At 40.6% G+C, this 17,954-nt stretch overlaps 1 protein-coding gene across 1 annotated transcript in view; it reads left to right on the plus strand.

Moving 5' to 3' along the window:
- Positions 1-17,954, plus strand: part of LOC144684851 (low-density lipoprotein receptor-related protein 5-like) — a 226,903-nt gene that overhangs the window by 185,940 nt on the left and 23,009 nt on the right. The window contains exons 8-13 of the mRNA XM_078549165.1: positions 4,811-5,027; positions 5,924-6,213; positions 9,461-9,687; positions 12,799-12,983; positions 14,040-14,363; positions 15,646-15,848. Of these exons, the coding sequence (XP_078405291.1) occupies positions 4,811-5,027; positions 5,924-6,213; positions 9,461-9,687; positions 12,799-12,983; positions 14,040-14,363; positions 15,646-15,848 (1,446 nt within the window). The remainder of the gene's footprint in view (positions 1-4,810; positions 5,028-5,923; positions 6,214-9,460; positions 9,688-12,798; positions 12,984-14,039; positions 14,364-15,645; positions 15,849-17,954) is intronic.

Genomic DNA, 17,954 nt, shown 5'->3' on the forward strand with positions numbered 1-17,954 from the left:
TTGAGCCAATCTGGTGTAAGTATCACATGCCTTTGCAATTTAATTGTGATGCGTACAAAGTACAGCCACAGATGTGCTATGTATTTTTAATTCCTTTGATACTTGTTTATCAGAAGCTTGTCTGTTCCTATGTTTGTGATAACAATAGTGTTCAATGGAGAATATCTTTTGATCTTATTTCTTCAAAGTGAGGGCCTTGGACCACATCTGATGGAAGAGTAGGCTGTTCCGCACATTTCAGTGTTCCTGTGAAGTGCCTTGGGTGTTTTACTAGGTTCAGGGTGCTATATAAATGCAAATTGCTGTTTTGGTATTCTGATGAGGTTTACTTGGATTTCACAGTTGGTACCTGAGCATGTTTGGTAGGCGCTTGAACATTCGGCCATCATGATAGCTGTGGGAAGGATGCTTTTAAAGAAATGCCTGACTAGGTTTAAGGTCAAACAACAACCTGTCAAATGTCTAGAATAACAGTACTGTAAATGTATGTTTTTGTTTGTTGATATGGTTCTACCATTTTTCAACTCCCATGTGTGAGGGTGTCATTTACTTCAGAACACTGATTCCAATTGTAGGCCCAACTTTGGTGGCAGCTTTAAGGTAAAAATGTCGGCACATCTGCCTCAATCTGCCAAGGCCCAGTTAGACGGGTCTGTCCATTTGCAGTGAAATAAACATTACCACCAGAGATAAAGATTACCATCATTCCCGGTTGCTAACAGTCCAAGGGTGCCCTCTTTGTTTCTCTGCTGTAACAGCCTTTCCCAGTTTTTGTAAAAGTTACAACATGCTTCTTGTTGATCTTGTGAATTCTTGTGAATTTCAAGTGAAGCAGAAAACAAAACCTACAATGATATTGAAGCATTTGCATGCACAAAATTATTCATGCTTTTGTCCTAGAGTCTATTGTTCACTGTACAATATAAACAGGATGGTTTCAAAGTACAGAGACTGGAGCAACATTACTATGTTACAGAAAGAGGTTTTGCAATATAAATTGATCTAGTATTAACGGCAAGAATAATTGCATTGGCAGTCAGTGCTGAACCTTGGCTAAACTCCTAACAACAAGGACAATTGCTTGCAGTTATATTGTGCCTTTTAATGTAATAAAACATCCCAAGGCACTTCACATGAGCGTTATCAAACAAACTTTTGACACTGAGCCACACAAGGTGATATAAGGACAGATGATCAAAAACTTCATCAGAGGTAGATTTTAAGGAGCATTTTAAAGGAGTAAGGAGAGGTAGGGCAGTATTTAACACAGGCAGTGGGGTCTTACCTGTCTGTAGAGTCAGCAAAAGCTCCACTGTGCTTGCTTTCAGGAAGGCCCACCATATTAAATGCCAATCAGGCACTTAAGTGATCAATGGTGGGCTTCCCCCAGGATCAAGGATTCGGGGGCCGAAATCTCACCCAACGAGAGCTGCTGGCCAATAAGAGGCTGGCAGCTTTTCATTGCAGGCAACACCACTGGGGGAGTAATGGTAGCTGCTGGTAATGCATCCACCAGAGGCTTAGGATTAGTGAGACACCCCAGGCCACAGGTGAATGAGGGCCTGATGGGAGTTAGTGAGGAGGGGATCAGTAGCAAGGCCAGGGGGGGGGGCTCTCAGTTGCGCTTCCCCCCCACCCCAGTACCTTTGAACATGGGACCCCCTGGAAGCCCACAAACAAACACCCCATAGTTCATTTTTCTGGCTTACCATGTGGTGACTCCCCTGCCGCTGCTGGTTGGTTACTGGCAGCAGCAATTTGAGGTCCTTAAGAGGGAACTAATCGCCTTCCACTCCTGGACGTATTCAGGGCAGAGATGGGAAGACAGCTAGGTTGCCACCTGCCACCCTCCTACCTGATTAAATGACCCTCTTCACCTTCAAACCCACCTGGGAGAAGACTTTAAATTCCACCCATAACGATGAAGAGATGGTTAGGGAGCTAATTCCCGAGCTTAAGGGCCAAACTGCTAAAGATACAACCACCATACATGGAGCAATTAAAACTGGAGATGCACAAGAGACCAGAATTGGAGGAATATAGATTGTTGCGATCCCTGTATAGACCAAAAACATTTCAAGAAATAAATTCAAACTCAGACTTTCAGTTAATAGCTGAATAGATAACAAAAACAAGATTTCACATTTTAAGATATTTACTGTAACAAACAGACTAAAAACATTATTTTTATAGACAATGTATACTTTAACTTACAGAACAGAACTTCTAACACAACCATGAAAAAAAAACACATTATTGGGCATACATTACACTGTCCTTTAAGTAGTAATTCAATTCTCCCAGAATGATTCTTCGCTCCCAAGGGTTTACTTCCTTTCCCATCCTGGAAACATTTAACTCCAGAACTGTCTTTCACAGTGAGAGTTTTTCTGGAAACTTTTCCCTCTAACTGGGGGGAGGTGGTGGCATAGTTGTAATGCTCTAGAGACCCAGGTTCAAATCCCACCACAGCAGATGGTGAAATTTGAATTCAATAAAAATCTGGAATTAAAAAGTCTGATGATGACCACAAAACCAATGCCGATTGTCGTAAAAACCCATCTGGTTCACTAATGTCCTTTAGGGAAGGAAATCTCCTTACCTGGTCTGGCCTACGTATGACTCCAGACCCACAGCAATGTGGTTAATTCTTAAATGCCCTCTGCAGTTTGGGGCAGTTCGGATGGGCAATAAATGCTGATCTAGCCAGTTATGCCCACATCCCATGAACAAATAAATTTTAAAAAGCTAGGCAAATCTTCCATTCTCATTCTAACTCACCATGAATTTGGTCTTTCCAATCTGAATGCAAGCTTCCATCTGCATTCCAGCATGGCAAACCATAGAGACTTTTGACCTCTAGCTACTCTCTCTCCCGGACCCTGGCAGACTAACCTGTCTGTGACATTCAATGATAGTTTAGGAAAGCCTGTAACCTGATATCACAATGGTTTCATCTGTACCCCTCCCATCTCGAAGCCCATCACAATGGAAATATGAATCACTTGGTCATTGTACCCGGTTAGAGATGCAGATTAGCTATTCTTGAGAGCCCAACACTGTTTCACCCTGTTTACAACCCAACGCTTCTCAACACTTCCCTGGGACTTTGGAGACTCACAATCTATCCACGGTTAGCACAGAGGCTGTTGTCATTGTCTGCAAGTATAAACTCCTTGCATCTTTTTCCCAGTAAAACAATCTGGGCCCTCTTAATCTCCAACAATCAAACCATCAAGGCTTGCTGCCAGGCAGACTTCAGAACAGGTTACATGACTGCCTTCATGTGAAGTGAGAGCCTCATCAGGCACTCAATGTTTGATTGAGGAAGCCAACAAGGGAAGTGGGGGTCACTGAAAGCCATCTCGTGACCTTGCCACCGCCCCGCCTCGTGACCCTCACTCACCTTTGCTGATCCGCTAGTGGGTGCATTACCAGCAGCTGCCACCACGCTTGCTGGCACTGCCTGCAGTGGACAGTTGCTGGCCTGTAATTGGCCAGGAGCTCCTAGGCACAGGTCCCCATACTGCAGTAAATTTGCAAATGAGGTTATATGCTCAAGTCTCTGGCCTGGGGATTGAACACAACCTTGTGACTCCAAAACAAAAATGCTACTACTCACCTAAGGCAGCCATCCTGATAAGGGGATAATGGTACTGCTGACAAAGTTTTAATTTTTGCATATTTTTGAGAAGCAGGAGGTGAAATAGAGCATTTGTCGATGCAGGCAAGCAAAGCTTGAAGAGTTCATTACATCCCAATAGTACGGTAATCTCAGGGAATTCATTTAATAGTAATCAGCCCTTGTGCCTTTCTAATATACTTGCTAGATGAGTATTTGATGAATTAAAATTACTTCTGTCAGCTGTATATACCTGGTAAGGCAAGTCTACCTGAAGCTGGTGCTCCTCATTTAACCTTACACTTTTTTTTACTTCTTTTAATTGCTGCTTTACTCTTCTAAATTCTGCATTTTGGTATGCGTCCATAATTGAAGTTGATGCATGTTGAAGTTTGTTCTGTTTCAGATGAACAAAGTTCACATGTCCTCAACATGGAAGAATATGAAAACGTGTGCTGTAACTGAACTATGAATGAAACAAATTTCAGTCCCTTGTGCAATTGAGGTTTAACAGTGGAACTTACGTCATCTTGTATATGAATTTAAGAATTCTTCTTTGCTTCACAAAGATTTTGTAATGATATGCAAAAAATAATTGGCTTCTGAGCAAACTGCTTCCCCAACTCAATTGGGACTTGACATTGGATTGAACATCAATTTGATGAGGTATACCAGCATCAGTTGGTCAGTAGTGAGTCCTGCCAGGTCAGCTGGTGAAGCAGGCTGAGCCGCCAAAGAATAAAAATACTTTAAAGGTCAGCATTTTTAATTAGGTGCAATGTATTAATCAGGTAACTGTAGCATGGGATTGTAGATCATGGTTGGGCATGTCCTGGTTAGAATTCATCTTATTCTCCTTGGTTGTACTATGTATTTCACATTATAAATATCTCTTTCTCAGCTGCTATCCCACAGCTCAGCTTTAGGATGCTGTAGAAAATGTCACATCTATTTCTAGATTTTCTTTATTCCTTTTCTCCAAAACTGAAAATTACCATATAAAAGAACTTGCCCTTGTCTGAAGATACAAGTCAGATCTGAGAGGACAACATACAAACTCCTGCTAGGAATGTCATCAAAAATTAGTTTGGTACTGAGGAAATGCCTGCTTGGTAGATAAGACAGGTCCTCCCCCATCAGTATTCATATCTTCTCTGAACTGGACATTTTTACTTCTCTATTAAACAGGTGATTAATGTGGATGGAACTGGTCGTAGGACACTTGTAGAAGATAAACTTCCTCACATATTCGGATTCACTTTATTGGGTGATTACATCTACTGGACAGACTGGCAGAGACGAAGCATTGAACGTGTTCATAAGCACCATGCAGAGAGAGAAATCATCATTGATCAGCTACCTGATCTTATGGGACTGAAAGCAACAAGAGTAACAAAAGCATTTGGTATGTTATCTTGGAGGATGTGCATACAACCTAATCATTACTTGAGCTTGTAAAAAGAACTATTGGTCAGGGTTCCCCTCCATAATTGTAGACCCGTTTTCTGAATGGCACGTATGCATTTTTAATTATTCTTTCAGGGAATATGGGCATCACTGACAAGGCCAACATTTGTTGCCCATTCCTAATTGCCCTTGAACTGAGTGGCTTGACACACCATTTCACAGGGCATTTAAGAGTCAGCCACATTACTGTGGGTCTGGAGTCACATGTAGGTCAGACCAGGTAAAGATGATGGATTTCCTTTCCTAAAGGATGTTAGTGGACCAGATAGGTTTTTATGACAATTGATGGTAGTTTCATAGTCACCATCACTGAGACTAGTTTTCAATTCCAGATTTTATTAATTGAAGTTAAATTCCACCAGCTGTTCTGGTGCGATTTGAACCCATATTCCCAGAGCATTAGCCTGAGCCTTTGGATTACCAGTGACATTGCCACTACATCACCATCTCTCTAGTGTATACATTAGTGAGGACAAGATCAGATTATACTGTGATGTCTTGAAAGTTACTTATCCTAAATGTCTGGATTCACTCATGAAAAATCACTTGTACTACAATATACATCACTGAGGAGATGAGAGTCAAATAGCTCACTTTTGCCTAAATTGTTTCCTGTGCAGTGTCCAATCTGAGTGCAACACCAATATGTTAATGAGTGGACTTCACATCTATAGAGAGGTCTGCTTCTCATGAGAGGACTGCTCACAGACATGCACTATCCCCAATGCAACAGGGCTGCAATATTTAGTCTTGTGCTGCTACATGTCCTTCATATATTTTTTACCATATAATCAGTTCCTTAAATAATGGTACTTCTGCATATTGTTATTACAGGATCAAACCCTTGTTCGAAGAATAATGGTGGCTGCAGTCACCTATGTTTGTATGTGCCTCAGGGTCCACGTTGTGCCTGTCCAATGGGCCTGGAGTTAATCAGGGACATGAAAACCTGCATTGTACCTGAAGCCTTCCTGCTGTTCTCCAGTAGGGCAGACATCCGTAGAATTTCCTTGGAGACCAACAACAATGATGTGGCAATTCCATTAACAGGGGTGAAGGAAGCTTCTGCTCTCGATTTTGACGTTTCTGACAACAGAATTTATTGGACAGACATCAGTTTAAAGGTACTGAATAGTAATCAGTTCCAAAAATGGGTGGTAAATAGACATTTATGTGTTTAAGAAATGGCTTCTCTTTGAAATCTGAGTGGAATTAGACAAGGTGGTTTATGCAGAGAAAAACACTACACAGGCTTCCTGGCTGAATGGCCTGTTTCTGTGTTATAGCATTCAGTGATTTTATGAGAAACATGAGTAGAAATGTGGGTTTTGCAAATCTTTTTTCATTTGAGATCACCCTTTATTAAATATATAGGGCCGTAACTTCCTCAGAGTGGCAATCAGCATCGGATTGCCACTCGGTGCCCACTTACCTATGCCAAATTTCTTCCGTGCCTATCTCTCCCGACCTTCCAACTCAGGCCAGGTGAGATCCAGGCAGCGCAGCTGTCTTCGAAGTCCAGCACCGTCAAATTGAAGGAGGTCGACATGCTCCCCTTTTTTACAGCACTAGCTACTGTAAAGCAAGTCAGTTTAAAGGCCACATTGAAATTGACAGGCCAGGGAGAAGGTAAGTGCCTAAAGTAAGTTAAAAGAACTTGAGGGGTGGGGGTGTTCCGAGGTGGGGTGGCGATGGGGGCAGGGAGTCGGAATTGGGAGGGCTGGGAGCCGGACATCAGGAGGGTTGCACCCGCTGGGGGAGGTGGGGTGGGAGCTGTTGGATGAGGAGTCCTGTGCAGATGGGGGGAATCCCATGAAGGGGGTTGGCAGGTGGGGAATACTGTGTTGAGGGTAGGGGGTGGTTAGTCAGGGATGGCGGGGGGGGTGCAGTCAAAGCTGTGGTGGGTGTCCCATGGGGGGACATCGGTCTGGGTCTTTACAGTAGTTACTCAGAAGTTAGAAGAGGCTTTAATTCGTCTACCGTTTTCTGGGTAACTATTGGTGTAACCCTGGTGGTAGCATCTGAAGTTTGCAATTCAAATCACATTTTCGGATGGTTCCCAGCGTAGCACAATTGTCCAGAGGAAGTGTGCACTTCTGGCCAATTGCCTTGTAAACTCTTACCTGGGAACTTCCCAGAGGGATTCCCCAGCGCATTTTTGGGGTACCCCCCCCAAATCCGACGCTGGGGAGCTCAGAGGTTACGGCCCATTGCCTGTGCATGTGTGTGTAATATATGTATAAATTAAACTTACCTGTAATGTTTAATTAAAATAATGTATTTAATTCAGATTTGCAATTTTAGGACTGGGTATCTTTCTAAGTGGAAAGATATACTGTCTATACCTGTGTAAAAGTCAAATTTTTGAGACCAGTTTTTTTACACACAAATTTAAGGGTTGACTATTACATGAATAATATCTTCGAGGGGTTGACGTGTGCTTGATTTGGATCCACACAGCATGAAACAAGGACCAAAACAAAAGCTTAAGTAAAATCCTAAAATGACCGTCACTTCATCAACTGAAAAGTATGAAGTCGTAGGCTTACTTTCAACATACCCACCCAAACATTACACCAAACATGGCTCTCAAAGAACCCACAGGTAATGGGGGAAGCAACACCCACGTCAGCTGCTTATTGACTTTTTCTCTCTCTCCCTCTCTCTCTCTCTCTCTCTCTCTCTCTCTCTCTCTCTGTCTCTCTCTCTCCCCCCCCCCCCCCCACTCTGTGTATCTCTCCCTCCCTCTCTCTCTCTGTGTATCTTCCTCTCCCTCTCCCTGTGTATCTCTCTCTGTCCCCCTCTCTCTCTCTCTCTCTCTCTCTGTCCCCCCCTCTCTCTCTCTCTCTCTGTCTCCCTCTTTCTCTCCCTCTCTCTGTATCTCTCTCCCTCTCTGTGTGTCTCTCTCTCTGTGTATCTCCCTCTACCTCTCTTTCTCTATCTGTCTCTCTGTCCCTCTCTCTCTCTCTCCCTGTGTGTGTATGTGTCTCTCTCTCTCTCTCTCTCTCTCTCTCTCTGTCTGTATGTGTGTCTCTCCCTCTCTGTCTCTCTCTGTGTCTCTGTCTCTCTCTCTCTTTGTCTGTCTCTGTCTGTGTCTCTGTGTGTGTGTGTGTGTGTGCCTCTCTCTCTCTCTCTCTCTCTCTCTGTGACTCTCTTTTTATTCAGGAGCCTCCCTCCCAGCTTCCATTTCCCCAGACCCGATGGATTAGTCACTGGATTATTTCCTTTCCCTCGCCGCCCGGCTCAGCTGCCATTTGCTTTGAGGCTGGGGAGGCCCCAGCTTGTCCGATCCTAATCCCGGCCCCAGCCTGAGGAGATGGTTTTTCTTTGGATTAATGACACATTTTAGAGCAGAAAGGGGGGAGCAGCTTGCCTTGTCTGTGCTGAACAGTTCTCCCCCGCCCCCCCACGGACCCGAATCCACGGGTGAGGGAGTGGTGGCATTGGCTGGGCCTGTAGTTTCATTGCTGCTCGGAGGCTGGTGGAAGGGAAGGGTAGGGTCACACTGTTAGTAAATGTCACACTGATGGCCCTCACCCCTTGTCCTCTGTTTTGGTGCAGTGGGATTTCACTGAGACAGTACATGCAAGGGCCAGAATGGCAAGACCCTAGTCTCTCCTCCCCTCCCCTCCTCAGGAAGCCTGAGGGTGGTGGAGTTAATTTGTTTATTGGTTGCTCAGGAAGTTGTGAATGTAGAGGTTCTACTTTGGTTTTGAAATTTTTGGGCTTTGATCCCTGAAAAACTAAGGTCAATTTCACATAAAGTTATTTTTTAAGCCAAAAATTATGGGTGAACTTTTACTTGAGATTGACTTTTACACTGATATATACAGTACTTAGGCTTAGGGATACCTGAAACAGCTTTGCAAATATGCAGAGAATTTTTATAATGTAGAAACCATGTAACAGTAACTTTCTAGCTATTTCAAACAGTTCTTTTGATGACTACCTGAAAAATCAAATTGAAAAATAAATCTAAGTTTTCCAAGATTTATAGAACCTTTCTAATTGAGAATTTCTGATATTACAAAACATTGAAGAAGATTGAATCAACATTGAAGAAGATAAATACACATTTAGTTCGTTATGCAGTTTCACGATTTATATAAATTATTGAAATCTGTGGAGTGAAAATTCCAATTAAAATGCAGATTTTTGGAGGGAAAGTAAAGCAGCCTTGAAGTGGCTTCATTCATGAGACTTTTCTGTTCAGAAGAAACATTAGATTGATATTATTTCGCTTTCTATCAAATATAGGGAAAGATTTGAATTTTTTTGATGTGATTTATCTTAATAATTAGCTACTTGTGGATTATGTATTCAGATTAAATTGAAATGAACTCTGCTTTTTGACAATTTCTTTTCCCGTAGACCATCAGTCGTGCTTTCATGAATGGAAGCTCCGTTGAGCATGTGATTGAGTTTGGTCTTGATTACCCTGAAGGAATGGCAGTAGACTGGTTGTCAAAAAACCTCTACTGGGCAGACACAGGCACCAATCGAATTGAAGTGGCACGGCTGGATGGGCAATATCGACAGGTTTTGGTTTGGAAAGAGTTGGACAATCCACGTGCTTTGGCTCTTGATCCTTCTGATGGGTAAGGAAAGAGCGAGTATAGTAAGGTATCACATGTTCTAAAGGTTGAAAAAGTTTCATCACAAACATGGGTGTAAGCTTGAAGATAAACCATATCCCTTGGGAGTACTGAAGTGACATTGCAGGAGTTATAGCATTCAAATTTCTGATCTCTTGGGTCATAATTCATCAATCTGCAGTTAACATGTTGTGTTTTTGTATTAGTGCCTGTTAAAGTAACTGGTCAATTCTTAATCATGTACAATAAATGTTATCAAGTCCCAGTGAAGATTGCAATGTTGAAAATGTGGAAAGTAAAACATCAGTAAGGGGTTTTGTTATGAACATGTATGTCAAAAAATTTTTGTCTACAACTAAGCTGTTTATGTATGGGTGTTTTGTCCCATTATGTTACAGACAGGAGGAGGGGGTTAATTTAAACAGTCCTGATTTCTCCCCTCACCACCCATCCACAGAAAGGTGTTTTGTATTTTTGATTTCACCTTTTTTATGTGGTGGTATATTTTCCCAACCCCTCAGTTCAGGTGTGATCCAATTCTCTATTAATAACCCCACAGTAAACTCAAGAGAGGATGAACTAAAAGGGCTAATTGATTTGCACACAAACATGAGGGGAAGGTCAAAACGTGACCTCCTTTTCATACATATAATAAAGGTGGGATAGAGAATAGAAAAAGCTATAGGGCAAAGACCACAGACAAAATATGAATTATTGTTTCACGTGAGTCCAGAATCAGAGTTCAATGATGTATTGATGGGCTGAATGGTCTCTTTCTGTGCCATAACATTTCTATGGTTCTATGGTTCTATTCTTTCACAGAGTCGGCAGGCTGAAGATGGATGTCGGATAATCTACTTTTCCAGTAGAGAGGACTTCCACGATGGGATAGACATGTAGAGATGATTTAGTCTTGTAGGCGCTGGTATAGAAATTCAGAAATTCCAGTGCAAACAGCGTAGATGGGACTAAGGCATTCAAACCTGGAACAGAGCTCTGGTTCTGTTGCTAGATGGTAAACTGGCAGTCTGCCGTTGCAGCTCCACAAGGCAGTATAACTGGTTATAACAGCTTTGGTTGGGGGGGGCGGTTTTCATGTGACATGACTCCCACTTTTCCACCTTGGTTTGGACAAAGGATGTATATTCCTTGTCTGGATTCTTCAGATGGTTAATGTTTCAACCATTAATAAGTTCAACAGAGGTTTCAGGGTTCTTTTGTCTTCACAGATTGATCATCTCCATTGGCCAGGGCCTGGCCTTGAAATGTAAATGGCCTTTGTAAATGTAAATGGCCTTGGGATTTGATCACTGCAGTCACAGGGGGTCAGTGGTACCACTTTAGAAATAGTGAGGTTACTGCTTTTCTGAAGGCCAGACTTTTGTGTAAGTCATAGTCAGCCATGGCTTCAATAATTTTAAAACCTTTGACCAGTTTTTTAAAAAATAATTATAAATTAGCCAGGATGATATTTTTTTTTCTAAAAATATGAAGTAAGACCTTAGCTCCGGGACAATTATAAATGGCTACCTGATTTATGTCTCAAAGCATGTTAACATAAAACTCGAATATTTAGTTCAGTTAGCACCTGCTGTTTGTATCAGCTGTTAGTTGTAGCATAGCAGCACATTACAGCCATATTGTGAGCAGGTTTGGAATTAGCTGTAGTGTGCTAGGGAAGCTAGCTGAATTTCGAGCTGTACTGTATCATGATTCAGACTCATCTGTAGTATTAGCTGACACAGCTCCTGCTTAGTTGAACCCGCAGCACACTAAAGGTGATTTTGAATCCAAAGTCAGTTACTTACAGTAGAAGTTAATTGTTTAGATAAATCTGTATGAGTGAATGTGGTAAACAATAAATTTACCATTGACCTCAATGGTCTTGGTTTGGAATTCAAGGTTTTATCTGTTCTAAATGGCTGTTTATTATATCCATGTCTGATGGAAGTGTAGCCAATTGTACTTTCTAATCACCTTCCTAAGACACAGTCTGGTCAAGAGGACAACCAATTTGGTATCAACAAAGACCTTTTGGCCCAAAGTGTTTGTATGTTCTGGAAATAAGAATCTGTTCAAAAGTTAGGCCCTTGAAGGATGCACTTAAACAGTTTTTAATTCCTGCTTTTGGAAATGTTCTGTGAAATGATTTGGGTATTTCACTTACAGGATGCAAGATGTACAAAACTTGTGGCAATCTGTCAGTAAATTGCTATTCTCTCAAGTTGCTAGATTTGACTCAGTGATACCACTCCTGACCAAATCAAAAATAAGGTCATAGATTCAAGCCTCATGGCAGAGACTTAAGTATATAACTTAGACTTGTACCTCAATATGAGAGAGTACTTCATTGTCTCATGCCACCTTTCAGGTGAGCTGTTAAGGCAAGGCGCTGTCCCTTCTATTGTGTAAAAGTTGAAGTTTCCAGTGTACTTTTTGAAGAAGGGATTTCTCCCAATGTGCTGGCAAACATTTATGCCTCAACCAAAACTTAATATACAGGTCTGGTCATTTATCTCTTCATAGTTTTAGGACTTTTATGTGCACAAATGGCTGACATGTTTCACTGCATTATAATAGTGAAACATGTTGGGATAGCCTGAATTTGTGTAAGGTACTGTACAAGTTCTTTTTATCTTCTTTAGCAATGTCAAAAGGAAGTGGAAATATTTACATTGCTTCAACAGAATGTGCCCTTCTGAGAATGGATTTGAAGCAGCATGTTGGTAACTTGATGCTTAAACTGGCAATCCATTGCTACCATCAATTATTCACAACACTAACACCTATTATTTTAAACACAAAAGAATTACTCCTTCCACTTCTGAACAAAAGAAAGAAAAAAATTATTTTATTAATTTTCTATGTTTGAAATATATAAAATTGATGTTTTTATACATGAATGCCATTAAAAAGACTTACATGCGATTTATGAAATAACATGGTTTCTTGAAGTTCTTTTGTTGTATGAACATGAAACCTGATGAATTTTTGAACTATGAAAATGTTTAGTCTCCAAGTTATTGATTTTATTCATAATATCAGGATGTTTTGTTCAGTGATTTGTTTCCCTCTGTCAAGTCCAACAGTTTTGATAACTGTTTCCTACACCAGATACATGTACTGGACTGAATGGGGTGGTAAACCAAGAATTGTCCGTGCCCACATGGATGGTACGAATAGTGCTGCATTGGTGGACAGAGTGGGACGTGCCAATGGACTTACTATTGACTATGTGGAGAAAAGACTGTACTGGACTGACCTGGATACGTCAATGATTGAATCTTCAAATATGCTAGGTAGGAGGAAATTCCAAACTTGGTCTAGAGGTAACTTGTGAATAAGAGCTTTTATCTGTCACAATTATTTATTGTTTAAATGTGGAACGTATGGTCTTACAAAAGATTTGTGTGTGGAATTTGACTGATGATAAACTTTTTTTTAATACGCCTTTTTTTGTTTCTGAAATTTAGTATTGAGAAAAACAGTTGTACGTTTTTAATTCATTGCATTTCATACCATATTGAATATTGGGGCCAACTATTCACAGTATTGTCATTTTAAATTTGATATTCTAATAATATATGTGGGAGTCTATACCACCTCACAAAAAAGTGCTTTTGAACTTGGGCCACAAGCTGCTGTTGCAGTTCTTCTGTGAGTATGATTGTGACTCAGAAAGTACTTCATCTAGTGTTTCTTGGATAATTCCTCGGCAAATATTTTCAATTTTTAAAAAAACGTACTATATTTTGTTCCAAATACACAATTTGTTTGCAATTTTTTCAGCATGTTTCTGTGACTTTCTTCGGCTGACTGTTTTCTTTTAGGGTAACTATGTTATTGTTTGCATGGTTAACAATCTTGAAGAGATGAAAATCTCAAAATCTCTAGGATTCTAATGATGTATTATGTGCTGCCTTCAGTGCCTCTAGTGCATTACTGTTAGCAATAATGTGAGAAGGAAACTTTGGTTCTATGACTGCTCACATCAGTGTTATTCAGGAAATAGCAGAACTCAAAATTTTGCTTTCCACCCTCCATCTGAGGTCAATTTCTTTGGATTGAGAGGTGATGGAACAGTCAGCGCATTGTACCAAAATTGTGTTTCTTTAAATCGCAAATAAACTTAAAGCATAGCTTTTGAGCCAACTGAAGCTTGTGCAAAACCAAGCAGGACCACATCTTGAGTTTATCCAAATAGTGCCAATACCGGGCAAAATGGCAATGCTATTGTTGCCCTCTTGGCTTCAGTTTTAAAAGTACATGTAGGAAGGCAACATTACTAATTGTACTTTTTATGCATTCAGCTAAATTGGTTGCAAAATATAATCTTTTGTTATTCACCAATTAAGGAAAACAACGCGAAATCATAGCTGATGATCTGCCTCACCCTTTTGGACTAACGCAGTACCGAGATTACATCTACTGGACTGACTGGAATCTTCGCAGTATTGAGCGTGCTGACAAGATGAATGGACAAAACCGTACTCTTATTCAGGGACATTTGGACTATGTGATGGACATACTAGTTTTTCATTCTTCACGGCAAGATGGCTGGAACGAATGTGTGCAAACCAATGGTCACTGTTCTCACCTTTGCCTTGCTGTGCCAACTGGGTATAGGTGTGGGTGTGCTTCACATTACATTCTTGATGATAATAACAGGACTTGCAGTTGTAAGTTTTTATTTCTATTACTCCAACATTATGACCAGAATTTCACGGCCCTGTCGTGGCGGGAATGGGGGCATAAAATGTGGCGAGCCATTCTAAACTCAATTGACTTTGGTGGGAATGTAAAATCCTGCTGCTGTAAAATTCCACCCTATGTTCATTTTATATGGAGTTTCAGAGCTACTAAAATTCATTTTTAAGCTATTGCAGTCAGTTATCTCTTATAATGCAGGGGCTTTAACTTTAGCAGTTCCCACTTTGTAAACTGCAGTAGGTACTGCTGAAACACAATCAAGGCATAATTAGTAAGATAAAAGCAAAATTCTGTGGATACTGGAAATCTGAAATAAGAAAGCCCCAAAGAAGAGTCCCATTGGACTCAAAACATTAAATCTGTTCCTCTCTCCAGAGATGCTGCCAGACCTGATAAGTTTTCCCAGCACTTCCTGTTTTTTTTTCATAATTTAGTATAAGTTACTAAATATTAAATACTATACATTCAGGCCACCTGCAGGTTTATGAAAATATTTCAAAGAAATGTTACCAGCATACATAAAGCTAAATGGTTATATTTTTAAAACAGGTATCCCATGTTTTGGACATTACTGTTATGTTACCCTCTTGCAGCTGAAATATAACCTTATTCACTCTGAGCATTCTATACCACTCAAATGTCAAAGAATTTGATAACTTAATATATTTAAAAAGTTGCTTCAAAAGGTCATATTTTAATTCTGTTTGGATAATTGCAGTAATCATATATCTTGTTAGCTGCTCCCATTTACTTATAAAGCTTAATGGGCTGGATTTTACAGTTCGTGGCAAATGAAGGATACATCCCACAGACCTTCTGTGGGTTTTTGTGCTGGAACTTGGAATTAGAAATCCAAAACAGCTGTGTTTTTCCTTAATCAATTAGGTTGAAGAATCTTTGCTTAGTTGTGCAGAGTCTGAACCAGGAAATGTAGTTGAAATATTTAATTCAAAGCCTAATCAGGCACAAAGCAAAAAAGATAGGATTAAGTGGATCTGCCCATCCATTTATTGGAATGCCAGGTCTCTTGGTGAGATACTGATATAGCAAAGCTTGTGGAGGAGCAGGATAACTCAGACAGCAACTTTCTGTTTTTAATCCAAAATCCAGGCCAACATTTTCACTGACTTGCAATGAGATTTCCTTTAGCAGTTATGGCCCTGTAAGTTTATCCGATAGCAATTGGATCATTGTAGAAATATTTGGTAAAAATAGGTTTTTAATATATTTAATTTGTCTTTGCTCTTTTAGCACCCATCAACTTCTTGCTGTTCAGTCAGAAGACTGCAATTAGTCGTATGGTGTTGGATGAACACCAAAGCCCAGATATAATATTGCCTGTACATGGTTTGCGTAATGTGAAGTCAGTGGAGTATGATGCTGTTGACAAGTTGATTTACTGGGTAGATGGACGCCAAAATGTCATCAAAAGAGCTAGAGATGATGGCTCTCAGGCAAGTGACTGAAGGAATCTTTCAGAAACAGTGCTACCACAATGGAATTAGAGTTTAGCTTCGATTAAATGGGTTTTAGCCCTCCTCCTCTTAGTTTTCTCTCATTTTCTTCACTCACATTGACACATGGGGATGATGCTACAGGAGTAGAGTAACTCAGAGTGGTAACTCATCCATGTTGCATCTTTGCATGAGTGTCAGCTGGCCTAATGAGTTCTATCCTGTCTTTGGTTGACTTTTGCATTTGCCCACTTTCCATCAGGGTTACAAAATAACAATCAAAAACAAGAGACATGGCTAATTTTATTTCTCTGCCCAGTTGGACCTCTTGCTCTATCCAGCTGATACCAGTAATCTCTGCACAGAACAGAGGTAAAACCTGGGACCTCTCTGGTTTGTGTTGCTTCGTATCATATCATCCCTTGCATTTATCCATAGACATCAGGAAAGTCCTGAGCATCTATATTTTTAATACATGCATGTTTCTATATGTGCAAAAGTATTGCTTTTGAGTGTTCTGCTTTTCAAATTATTTTACAGCCCGTATTGTACTGAATTAATTAACAATTAACTACACCAGAATGATAAACCTAAAATTTATTACCCTTAGGTATTTATCTATAAATACAGTCCCATATATTCTGGGTTCAAAGTCCCACTGCACAAAAGTCAAGGTTACACTCCTGTGCAGTACTGTAGGAATGTTGGACTGTCATCTTTTGGATGAGATGTTAAACCAAAGAACCCATTTGCCCCCTCAGGTGGACACAAAAGATCCCATGGTACTATCTGAAGAAGAGCAGGGGAGTTATCTGTAGTTTCTTGGCCAACATTTATTCCTCAAATAACATCACAAAAATAACTTATCTGGTCATTAACACATTGTTTTTTGTGGGAGCTTGCTCTATGCAAGTTGGCTGCGGTATTTCCTACATTACAACAGTGACTACATTTTTAAAAAGTACTTCATTGGCTGTAAAGCACTTTGAGATGTTCGATGAGCATGAAAAGCACATATAGATGCAACTCTTTCCCTTTCGTTCTCTTTCTTTCTTTCTTTCTCTGTAAGATATCTCTTTGATCATCTTTGCATTTGACATTTTGTGAACTTGCCTGAGCTCTGGACACCCCTTGCTGCTTTTCGAAGCATCATAATGTATTTATCCTGGAGATGGTACAGATAGTTAACTTTTCAAATACGCTTTAGACACACAATGAACTGGATTTTCATCATCGAGGCAGGCAGCAGGAGTTGAAAAAATTCCGAGCTTGGCCTGCCCACCTCAGGAGAGAGTGGCAGGAAAGACGGGATTTTCATTCTGGTGGTTTGGGGGTGAGGGGGGGTGGCGGGTGGTGTACAGTGTACAGGTGCAGGCCGCAATCGGGCAGGTCAACCCAGGATAAAGGTCGGAGGCAGCCAGGGGCGGCCAGATGCCAGGATGGGCTGTTTTAAAGGCCTGCCTTGGTGCTGAGTTAAAATGGACAAAATAAGGCCCTCCAGCCTTCACACCCCCTTATCCCCCACACTCTTCCCGTGCCACCTCATACTCCTCCATGCCAAGGTATGCCTGTCATGCCCCCATGCCAATTTATGGCACTTCCATGCCAATTCACCCACTATACATTGAGTAGAACCAATGAACCCTATAGTGACAATAGATTGTGTAAAAAAAAAAGTATTTTTTTTAAAAGTCAGTAATTGATAACTTTCCACTTTCTTAAAAACTTGTTTTTTCCTACAGGCCGATACATGTGTCAATCATCCAGACCCTTTAAAGTATCAATAGCAGAAACTGCAAGCACTTGAAACCCCATTATCTTGTGTAAATAAACATGATGCAATTAACAGAAGAGATCAGAGAGCCAGAGCCTGTCAATCCAGCAATGGTTTTCCTGGGGTTCAGCTGTTTCAACAAATTTCAGGGCTCTCTGCTAATCCTCACTATGCATTTTTGGCTGAAAGCCCAGAAATCATTAGATGATTGAAACTTGTATTGGGCTGTAATAAAAAGGAGTTTTTGTCTTAAAAAAATGGGAGTTATTAAGGAATGACTGCTTTTCATCACTATAGGGTTCCTTGATTTTATACAGCGTATAGTGGGTGAA

This window comes from Cetorhinus maximus, chromosome 9 (genome assembly GCF_964194155.1).
Source record: "Cetorhinus maximus chromosome 9, sCetMax3.hap1.1, whole genome shotgun sequence".
NCBI lineage: Eukaryota > Metazoa > Chordata > Chondrichthyes > Lamniformes > Cetorhinidae > Cetorhinus > Cetorhinus maximus.